Here is a 12,540-nt window from a genome sequence, read left to right as displayed (position 1 = left end):
TAAATTAAATTAATTAAAAATATGATTAAAAATTGCAGCCTGGCATTGTGATGATGTCACAATAAATAATTGCTCATTATACATTATGTTACTTAATGTTTCCAAGAACCTATCTGTGACCGTTGGTCATATTACTATTTTTGTAATTAATAGAATTTTTAATTTAAGTTAGGCTTAAGGTTTCCTTTGTTTCTTTCTCTATCTTTAACCTGTTGACTAAGAAAAACAATGCTGTAAAAGAATAAAGTAATAAAATAAAGGGGGAGACAGAAGGCAGGAGCGGGGATCAAAGAGTTCCCTCTTAATTGCCCTATCATCTGGAGGGGAGTGATATCTCCGACTAGAAAAATGACTTTTAAAAACAACATTGTAAAAGGAGAGTAATAAAAGAAAAATATAGAAGACAAAGGAAGAAGGATCTTAGCTCTCGACGAGGAAGGTCGAGAAGAAAGGAGCTCTGGATCGGGATGAGGAAAGTGAGGAAGTGTAACTCAATGAGAAAGGTTGAGGAGAAGAAGCCATCTGACTCATCAAAGGAGGCCAGGAACTTCCCATAGAACTACTGATTGTATCAGACAGACTCGACACCGACGATACCGAGGAAAGCGAGTAATCAACGAGATAAATTGGACAGATATATATATATATTAAGTAAAAGAAGAAAGAGCCGGATAAAGTGTCGGCAACAAAGGTAGAAGAGTCCACAGTAGCCCTGCCCAGTACTATGGAGCATCAAAGGAAAAGCCCGGGTATTTGTTCCTTCCCCTTGTTCTATCCTTATATTCTCCAACTTTTTTCCCCTCATAGTTTATAATTATAGTTTGTAAGTAGGTTAAGTATAGTTATAGATGCTTGTAATAAGAATAGAGTTTTGTTTTGCTCTTTCATATATATAAAGTTCTGTATTTTACCACCTACATGTTGGGATCCAATGTATAAAGAACCTGATAATATAGCAGATTAAAGAATAGTTTGTAAGTTAACAAGAAAGTGTTTGTTAATTCTCGTTTTGTTCATGAAAAACGAAACAAATAACATTTCATTCTCTGTCGGTTATCACATATCTACATGAGGACTTGCTGTAAATTACACTAAATTAATAAGATAATACTAATATTTAAAAATTTAATAAATAAATAATACATATATGCATCAATATAATTGTAAGGACAAATTAAAAGTTTACTTAAGTAATTAAAATGTAATCATAAATAAGACCTATTAAAATTTATCAATATTTACTTGCTTGTATATTATACTTTTTTAAAATTATTCAATCATTATATAATTAAATAAACTTCATGTAAAAAAATAATTTGTTTTAATTTTAAATTAATGAAAATTAATACTAATTATTTAATATTCTCTTAAATGAAAATTAAAGAGAATATAAGAAAATTACATTAAAGATAATTTATTTTGTTCAATTTAAAAGTATAAATCAGTATATTCTCCAGTAATTTATGGATATTGTGGATTCAATGCCAAAACACTGAGGGAATCACTTCACAAATTATCACTAATCAAACCAACCAAATTAACAACCATTAAAGATAAGCCCCTAAACCATGGCTTATCTAGTATATATGTAAATCTAAATCAGGGCTACCCACCTTTTAATGAAATGTGAGCTACTTTCAAGAGTCAAAAATACCACTGACTTACCATCATATTTTAATTACAATAAAAATATAAATATAAAATAGTATATGATCTATATCATTTCCATAAAAATTAAAAGTGTTTTTCACAATTTAACAGATTAATTATCCACAATCACATAAAAATGATGCTGTGATTGACTAGTTGGTCATGCTTGATCTATAGTATATGATCCAACTAATCAAATTATTAATAAAATAATTTTGAATTTAAAAAAAAACATTAAAAATCAGTTTAAAATTTATATAATTGAAAAAAATAAATTATAAGATGCTAAATAATTTAAGATGGTAAAAATAAAAAATAAATTTAAGAATGAGATATAGATAACTTGTTCTTTAATTACTAGAAACTAATATACCATAACAAATTGAACACTTCTAAAAATATTTAAAATTATACTGAAATAAAGAAAAGGTTAAATTTTATGTTTTTAATGTTTTTATAAATTATAAAAACTTTAAAGAAATTTACCTCATTAACTGTTGCTTGATATGGCACTTGTTGAAAACGAGGAACATTATCATTTTCATCTAAAATTATAATTGTTACTGGTACCCGAACCTATAAATAAATCAATCATTTTATAAAATTGATATGCATTCATTACATTATTTGATAAACTAAATATTTTTTAATATATACTATAAATTATTTCAAAAACAAGGAGTTTCAAGTATTACATCAGCAAAAATTTATCCTTTTTTGTTTTATTCCATCCCCCATCATCACCAGTCATCAGAAATCAAGATACCCTGTTGCCTGTAATCAGGTCATCAGGCATAAATTTAAACCATTCACAAATTTTACATCTCAAAGACTCACCTTCTTTCCCTTCATCACCTGCAATCATCAGATATAAACTAATTCCACCTTCCTCATAAACTGCTGATATAATACTTGAATGATTCCTATGCAGACTCAAAACTTTCATTAAAATAAGTGTAACAAATTAAATAAGTATATAAATAAATAAGTATTAAAAATTTAGCTAAGCATATTAATCATCATTTCTAAATCTAAAATGATAAAATAAAGCTCATAATGATGAAAACAGATCAAAGATTTCAGAAAACAAATTTCAGAAAACAGATAAAGTCCTTTCTATTGATCAGTAATAAATTACATTTATAATAATTTAAATTTAATTAGAAGAACAGCATATAAAATATATATTTTATTGTTTTTTTTATTTGATATATATATATATATATATATATATATCAAATAACTGATTAACTTTTATATTGAAAAATCTAAAATGATATTTGTTTGAACTATATAGATATATATATATATATATATATATATATATAGTTCAAACAAATATCATTTTAGATTTTTCAATATAAAAGTTAATCAGTTTTTAAAGAATTACTGTATTTAAAATTATATATATATATATATATATGCCTGTATCAGATTGCTATCAACAAAACTTTCAAATACAAATAATTCAAATTTATTTCAATTATTAAAAGTCACATTAAATATGATAATTTTATTTTGAAATTCCTTGAACTTATTTTTACTTTATTGTTTTATTTTAACTTACCAAATTATTATCATTTCCACTGCCTACTACATCTTCTAGAGTCACAAAGAACTTTAATGTGTCATTTCTCTATAAAGGATGAAAAAAATAATTAATTACACAAATCAATATGCAATTTAATAAAGCAGAAATTATTTTAAAATTAACCAATTCATTGAAATTTGTACTTTTTATGTGTTTTAGTTATCTTTGCTGATCGGCTATATAAAACTTTAAAGTTACAAATCTTCAGATTCTTAAACTTAAGATTTATAGAAAGTTGATTAAATCTATATGAAAATTTAATAAGTAATCTTGAAGATATTTAAGAATATTTTGAAATTTTTACTATTATTTTCTTATGTTCTAATATACTTAGAAATTTAGCCAAGAAATTTCAACATTTTAAAAATTTCAGAAATGTCCTCAACAATGCATGACAAAATGTTTTTTAGAGTGATTTATAATGTTTATTTTTATTTTGTTTTTTTGTTTTGAAATAACTTTATTTTTAATATATTCTTTCTTTCACCAACTAATTTTAAAATTCAAATAGAAATTTATCACAATAGACTAAGAAGTCATTATAATTATTAACATTTTAAAATTTTTATTTTGAATTGGAGTCTTTAAGACTGTGTGATGCTGATAAGAATAGCCTCATTTCTCAAAAGAAAAAAGAGAATAATAATGGTTATCATATCACATATCATGGTATCTGTAACTAGAGTTTGTGTCATCCTGAAGGTTCTAATGGATATACGAAACTTTTAAGTTATTTTAACAAAATATAAGTTGGATATAGAAAATGTAACATTGTCATCATACACGTAATTAAAAACGATTAAAAATTATTTTCGTTAATATTCTTATAAAGAATTTATTTTTCCAAATTCCTAAACACACAGCTATCTTTTTTTCCCCGAGATCAAGATGTACACATTTTCATTAAACTGTAAGATTTTTTGGCTTTCCAGCCCATCCTCAAAGTATTTTTACAACTTGTTCTGCAAAAAAGCAAATAGCTGTATGTGAAATTAATAAATCCAAAACAAGTAAGGAATGAATCTGTTACATCTAACAATCTATTCTAAATTAACGTTTCTTTCTTACAACAATAATTTAAAATTAGAAGTACTAAATCTGAATCATTTTTAATTGAAAATCTATGAGGACTTATCAAAACTATCCAGGACAGAATTTTTTATAGAGAAACTACTAATAGTAGCAATGCAATAACCATGGAGGATATTTGACTATAACTCCTGATGCCATGTGTCAGAGTAGTGACAGCACAATTCAATTGTCAGTGGGTTGAGCAACAGTGCAGAGATGTTTCCCTCTGTCATGTTGTGAAATGGACAAATTGAACAGTGTGTTTGCATTAATTTTTGCTGAAAACTTGGTAAGAAGGTCACCAAAATGTATGAAATGTTTCCACAAACATTCAGAAACAGCACTTAGTTGGTCCAAACATTTGAACAGTATTCATTTATCAAAAATGGCTGCACTTCAACTGATGATGACTTACACACAGGCTGATTAATGGCACGAGACTGTTGATGTAGACTGTAGACAATCTGATAATCAATGAGATTGATCTACAGAACTGTTCTGCAGTGCCTCAGAAATGCAATTTGTTAGAAATGCCCTTACAAATGTTCTTCTGGTGACTTGTTTCTGCACCATGACAATGCACTATGCCATACAGCCCTGAGTGTCACAGAATTTTTGGCTAAGCACAACATCTTTGTATTTCTCCACCCACATTACTCATCAGATTTGGCCCCCTGTGACTTCCTCTTTCCAGGCTCAAAAGCACCCTAAAGGAAAAAAATATCAGATGTCACAGAGATACAACTAAATATAACACAACAGTGGTAGGCATTCCCAAACAAGCCTTCAGACATGCATGGAAAAGTGGAGAGCTCTCTAGAATCATTGCATACAGTGATTACTAATTATTTTGGTTTCCTACTGTTAATTCTGTCCTGGATATTTTTGATCAGCCCTTGTATTCTATATATATTTATTAAGTAAAAATTTTATAATTGAAGTAAATTAAACAATTGTAATTTGTTAATTCAAATAATTTTTATAATATATGTAATAACATTAGTTATTTATTTGTACATTTCTAAATTCATGTTTGTTAAGTTTCATTAATGCTCTATAATTTCAATAAGTAATGTATTATTTAATTTTTGTACCATTAATTAGTTCACTGTAATTTTTATGTAAAATTATATTTTACATCAATTTGTAAAATGTAATTTTACAAACTGATATAGTTTATATAATATAATAAGTTCAAGATCACTGATTAAAAAAGCTACTTCTAATATTTAATACTATAAATCATATAAATCTTAAAATCTGTTGCCATAATCTGTATAGAATTTTCAAAATTCTAACTGATTATGAAAAGAAATTTTCTGAAGAAAATACTCAAAATAAAAGTATAAAAAATGTTTATTTTTCAAAAGAAAGAAATAAAAATATGGATATTGAAAGTTTTATTCATTTTTTTACACCCAGAAATGTAAATTAAAAATATAAATAGCATTAGAATATAAAAATAAACCATCATATATAAGTAATTCTAAATGTAATTTTTAAAAATTGAAATATATGCTTTTTATATAAAATATAAAATTTGTCTCTTCTAAACAATATATTAAAAAAATATATTATTATTTATTTACTATTTTTTACTTAAAAATAAATTAATAGCATACATTAATTTGATTTTCAAGTATTGCAATTTCAATATCAAAGTTTATATTACTGTATTCACATAAAAATCTGTAGAATGTTGTATATACCTCTCTGTCAATTGAACCTGTAACAGTTACTACTCCTGTATTACGATCCACAGATAGCTTATCAGTTCCTTCTATTCCATAAAGTATGGTTGAGTTTTCATAATCTTTTCCTTGTAATTTAAAAACTGAAGTACCTTTTATTTAAAAAATAGATATTTGTTTAATTAAATTGAAAAAAATTATTAACTCAATTAAAGCATAAAATTATTTTACACAATTAAACTTTGTATAAATTTAAAAGTAATAAAATGCATATAACTTTTTTACCAGATGAATAATTGTTTAATAAATATTTAATTATTTTAATGCATTGCCAATCTTAAATTCATTTTAAATGTAATTTATTATAAAAATAAGATAACATTCAAAATAAAATATTTCATAGTTGTAAAGCTTACCAATGGGGGTATTTTCTTTAATAACAGTTAAATCAATATTTTGGATAAATGATGGTGGGCGATTACCATGAACTAGAAACATAAAAAGTATATAATTTAAATATAAAATCTGTATTAAAATAAATTTACACATAAACTATAAACAAATTTATTGATTGATTATTTTGAATTTAATAATTATAAATAATTATCTTTTCAGATTTATATTAAGCTAATTACTATAAATTTTGAATGGATGTTAATTGTAGTACAAAATACGGAAATTCTAGTCAAAATAAAATTTCCTTGTCTGACTTCCGTGAGAGTATTGAGGCAGTACTTTATTTTTATTTTTTAATACTTTAAAATATTCTAGAAATTTTCAAGAAATGTAATGGGCCATATTACTTGTAAAACATTATTAAATGAATTAGATATAACGAAATTAACTACTTTTCACTAATTTATGAAATTATACTGCATTTTAATTTACTAATCATAGTTTTATTTCGTTCTGTCAAAGTTTTCTCCAGCAAAAACATGTTGATTTCAATAAATAAAGAAATAAAATCATTTTATCGTTTATGTTTTGATCTAATTATAATAAAATATTATTTGTAAAAATGATTGACTGATTAAAATCGTTACATATCTTATACAAAAAATATAACTGATATTTTGTCCTACAGAGTATAACTAAAAATATACTTCCGTTTTGAACTAGTTTCTTTGTTATCAGTACAGCAATTAATTAATAAAACTTTGCTAAATGTTTAAAAAGTATATATATAGTATACTACGCATAAATACTTGTTAAATATACAGTACAACTGTAATTAATATTTATATATTATAATAATTTAAAAACATATTTTAAAATTATTACTTACCTAAAACAATAAATAGAAATATGAATGAAGTGATAAGAAAGTTCACCTTGAACATCTTCCTAAATAAAAGATAATTTTTATACGTTAGTAATTAAACTATTCTAATGAAAAACCATTAAATTCTATAGTCTATTATTTAATGTTTTTTTCTTTTTTAATTGTGAAATCATACAAATGACAAAAAAATCCAATTTCTTTAGTCTGAAATTTATAAGAAAAAATAGCGCACGATTGTAAATCACTAAAATGAAAGTAAAAATCGTATTATTGATATTTTTTTCGATTTGTGATATTTTCTGTGTGATAAAAGTTCGCACGAAATGAGGTCAATGTCTCGGTGGTTATAGTCTACTATGCAATTCTTTATAGCATCCGACGCCCACTTATAGAAAAGTTTCTCTGCTCAATGAACATCTATTGTAACTGTTAAGCAGACAGTAACAAAACAGAATGTAACTTAGCGTAAAAAATTAACTTAGAGCATAACAACCCTAAATTTCAATAATATTGTCAAATCTTAAAAACTTTCGAGTCTTACCTTCTAGACGATCAAAATAGGAATTCGCATAGTACACGTACTTAAAAATATTAAGTCACTTTCTGTGTAATATCTAAACATAAATGAGCAAGTAGTGATAATAATGAATTAACACTTAAAATTATATGGCGTTTACTTTTCTGAAATCTGTACAGGTAAAACATTGAAGTACAGGTGGCCCCAGGCTGTGGGAGAGTCTAAGAAAATCGTTGATTGGTGACGACGTGGCTAGTTTCCCTTCATGCCTCACAAACCGGTTCATGATCCTGAAATGAATAAGTGTTAGAAGAGAATAACCAAGGTCTTTCCGGTTTATTTTAGCTTGTGGTTTCTTTCAAGTAAAGTTTCTAATATTCTCCAATATTGAAAAAATATTAAGAAATTGCTTTAATATTTTATATAAACGCAACAGAAAACTGTGAATTCAAATAAAATAATTTCTTACTGATTTAGTTTTTATGAAAGGGAAAAAAAAAGTATCTATATTTATCGTTAACGCTCTGAATCTCCGTGCTAATAATAATTCTATTGTTTCATTTTTTTTAAGTAAAATGAATAGTATAATATATCAAATTCAAAAATTTTTCCATTGGAAACCTTAAAATTCTCTTATCAATATCCAGAAAATAATCGATTATAATCATAATATTGATGTGTAATTTATCAGATAATTTGATACCTGAAGTGAGATAAACATTATTTGCAATATAAAAAGCAAGAGCCATGAAATTGAATTTATTATTAATAATAATGATCTTAAAATTCTTTCAAGCAAGAAAATGATCTTATAAATGATAAATACATTTAGTTTAATAACTTTCAAATCTTTATATAATAACAATAATTAACAAAATTTGAAATATAATCCATAAAAAATTTATTTGGACATTTTCAGCTTGAGAGAACAACTATAATAATTGAGTTAATTACAAATTATATTAATTTCTTATACAAAAAGAAAAAATGTTGTAGTCTAAAACAAATATGTTACTTATATATTTCTAAACAAATTTTATTTAATATAAATTTATTTTAAACAAAATTAAATATAAATTTATTATAAAGTAATAATTGAATTTTTTTTAATTAAAAATGAAAAAATTACTTAAAATATTTTGTGTTTGCATATTTAATATTTTTAATATAATCTATAAAAATTATGAAAACAAAATTAATTCGAATAGTGTAAAAGATATATTTAATTTAGTATAATTTGCATGCCAAAAATTTCTCTACATTTTTATAATAATTCAATATATTAATTTTGATTCCTACGATTAGCCTAAGAGAATATATAAAACAGGAAAAAAGTTTGAACTTTTTGCATTCTTGTGGTTTTTCTACTTTTTTGGTTGGATAGACATAATTATCCCGTGATAAGTCATACATAAAATGTGAGACATTCTAGACCATTTAGAAGAGAATTTAAAGTTCATAAAGTATATAAATTTTTTTAAATGTTTTATATAAAATGTTCAGTTTCATTATAAAAAAGTTAATCATTTCAGTAATTTCAATTTTTATAATTATTTTAGTATGGTATTCTCAGACTTATTTAAATTGCACAGCAACCGATTTTTTTTTAATTTTATTGAAATTATATAAAATAGTTTCGATCTATTTTTTTAATTGTATTTTTGATATAATAATACAAATAGATACTCATTAATATTTACTATAGGCTTTATGGATAAAGTGATCCTTCTATGAAAACAAAAATCTTTGCGTATGAAAATGCATACGTCAGAAAATAATGAAGTTTTACTTTGTTTAATTTTTCTCTTCCACTTTTTTATATTTTTATAAATTTAATTTTTATATGTGTTATTTAATGTTAAAGTTTGAAATATAACATTAATAAATTTCATAAATCTTTATTTTTGATCAGGGCCTGCTCAAACGTCGGTTTTCGGGCTCAGAGGAGTCTCGCACTTTCAAATTTCTAATAAAATTTGATAATATAACTGTTTTGTTTCTGTGATCTTTGTCGAGTAAATAAATACATGTATTTAATGTTTGTAAATTGTGTTTAATAAAATTATATGATTCTTCGATTTAAAAACCAATCCTTTTTTGCAAATATTTTGAGGCTCCGCTTATAATTTTTTCTGAGGTCCCTCAAACCTCCAGTCGGCCTTATTTTTAATTATAGTCGAATATATTGTCACTGATAAATGGTGGAATAATTAATCGTGTCCTTAATATATGTATTTCTTAATAATAATTTCGATAAAATATTAATATAATTGTAAAACATTTTTAAAATATATTTTATAAGAAACCACTTTTTTTCGTATATACTTATAACTATATTTTTTTGTATCTACTTAAATCATAACAATGAATTTAAACTTTGTTAAACAGTATAACTGTTAATTACATTTTAAGAATTTAATTGAATTTTCATTCTATTTTCAATTAAAATCTATTATATACTATATTTTCAAGTTGGATGACTGAGCAATAAAATCAAAAAATTAGTGAATGTTCCTCTCCGTACGGTTTTTAAATGACAAAAGTTTGACAAACTTTATTTTCAAAATCTGATTTACAAATTAAGGGCCGTCCATTAATTAGGCTATGTGTAAAGTATACTGTACAATGAAATACTTTATGAAAGGAATGGAGAGATCGAAGCATTGTCTATGTGGAAGTTTTTTAGTGGTATTAGTGGTAGGCGAATTTGTTGTTGCAAGTCTACTTACTAGTCACATTGTGAATAAACTATTAGTAAAGATTTGCAAAACTTTAGAAAGTTATTTCTTCAATATCGGTGGGGTCCATTAATTATGAATTATTATATAAGTAATTACAGGGGAAGAATTTGCCAAAAGTACTGTACATCATTATACTCAACAGGAGGAGAGAAGTCAGAAGTGGCTTAAAAACTGTGCACGTAATTAATGGACAGACCGTTATGAAATTTTTGCATTGGGTCATACATATGCTTATTTTGATGTAATAAACATCATTCTGTGGATATCTTCTAAGAATATTTCAAGTTTTAAATGATGATGATATTGAATATTAGAAATAGATAAAGTTAAATACAGTCAAACCTGTTTTTATGCGGGGGATAGGGACCGCATTAAAAAAAACGCATTAAAAAAAATCTCACGAAACTTCACGAATGGCTGTAAATAATAGTTTTCGCAACACAATTAAAAAATAATTTTTTTATGCGGTCAACAGGGACCGCATAAAAAAAGTCTCACATAGAAAATAACTCAAAACCGTACGAAATAGAATTTATTGACAACAGATGTCAGCACTTGACTGCATCGTCTGGTCTATCGTCTGTTTTACATATTTTTGTCCAGGTGGTGTTTTGTTGACTTAAAAAGTAAATTATTTCATTTTTCGCATATTCGTGCAATAATATTACTATAATAAGTGCATTTATGCTATAATAAGTTTATTTAGCTATAATAAGTCAACGTGAGACATGACGAATCGCACGAGACTAGTCGCCAACTATACCGCACAAATTAAAAATTCGCATTAAAAAAATCGCACAAATAAAAATCGCACATAAAAAGAGCGCATAAAAACAGGTTTGACTGTATTTATATTTTAGAATGAACTGTAACTATAGCTGTTGTTAGTGTTTGATATTATTCACTAAATAATTAAAATGTATATTAAAAATAAATTTCATAATCATTGAAAAAAATTTTATTTCCAGATAGATATTGTTACCGTTCTATTTTGTCAATTCATTTGTCTCAGGTTTACCTCTAAATCTATTCGGATTTGAAACTTCAAATTTTTCAAATAACTTATAAATAGTAGGAATTATATAAATTTTATTTTATTTTTATTTTCATAGAAAATTTTAAATCTAAAATAATAAAACATTTGAATATGCAGTATTTGAAAATATTTATTAGAATTTTATTGAAATTTTCAACTTTTTTAAATATTGTTTTTAATTATTTTCAGGAATTTATGACTTAACCAAAATATTATTACGTTTAATGAAAGCGATACTGTACTATATATCAAAGTTATACTGTATAATTAAACTATGTAATTAAATGTAATATAAGTTTAAATTAAAGTTCAGTAATTAACTAAAAATGCATTCTACAAAACCTTATCGTTTTTGAAAGAACTTTTCAAAGTTCTTTGGAGTTTGGTAGATTGAAATCTTTCGAATACAGTCAAACCTGTTTTTATGCGCTCTTTTTATGTGCGATTTTTATTTGTGCGATTTTTTTAATGCGAATTTTTAATTTGTGCGGTATAGTTGGCGACTAGTCTCGTGCGATTCGTCATGTCTTACGTTGACTTATTATAGCTAAATAAACTTATTATAGCATAAATGCACTTATTATAGTAATATTATTGCATGAATATGCGAAAAATGAAATAATTTACTTTTTAAATCAACAAAACACCACCTGGACAAAAATATGTAAAACAGACGATAGACCAGACGATGCAGTCAAGTGCTGACATCTGTTGTCAATAAATTCTATTTCGTACGGTTTTGAGTTATTTTCTATGTGAGACTTTTTTTTATGCGGTCCCTGTTAACCGCATAAAAAAATATTTTTTTAATTGTGTCGCGAAAACTATTATTTACAGCCATTCGTGAAGTTTCGTGAGATTTTTTTAATGCGTTTTTTTTAATGCGGTCCCTATCCCCCGCATAAAAACAGGTTTGACTGTATTAATCTTATTTATAATATTTTAAAGTAAAAATTACATC

General features: G+C 25.0%; 1 protein-coding gene across 1 annotated transcript in view; it reads right to left on the bottom strand.

Annotated features, from left to right (window-relative positions):
- The window catches only part of Cad87A (cadherin-87A), a 72,363-nt gene extending 64,369 nt beyond the window's left edge, over nt 1-7,994 (bottom strand). The window contains 6 exon segments of the mRNA XM_067269839.1: nt 2,137-2,226; nt 3,218-3,286; nt 6,022-6,155; nt 6,420-6,491; nt 7,289-7,347; nt 7,827-7,994. Coding sequence (XP_067125940.1) covers nt 2,137-2,226; nt 3,218-3,286; nt 6,022-6,155; nt 6,420-6,491; nt 7,289-7,343 — 420 coding nt within the window. The 5' untranslated portion in view covers nt 7,344-7,347; nt 7,827-7,994.
- Nucleotides 7,995-12,540: the final 4,546 nt, after the last annotated feature.

Source organism: Centruroides vittatus, unplaced genomic scaffold (assembly GCF_030686945.1).
Source record: "Centruroides vittatus isolate TY-2023 unplaced genomic scaffold, ASM3068694v2 contig_357, whole genome shotgun sequence".
Classification (NCBI taxonomy): domain Eukaryota; kingdom Metazoa; phylum Arthropoda; class Arachnida; order Scorpiones; family Buthidae; genus Centruroides; species Centruroides vittatus.
This window is presented reverse-complemented; position numbering and strand designations above follow the sequence as displayed.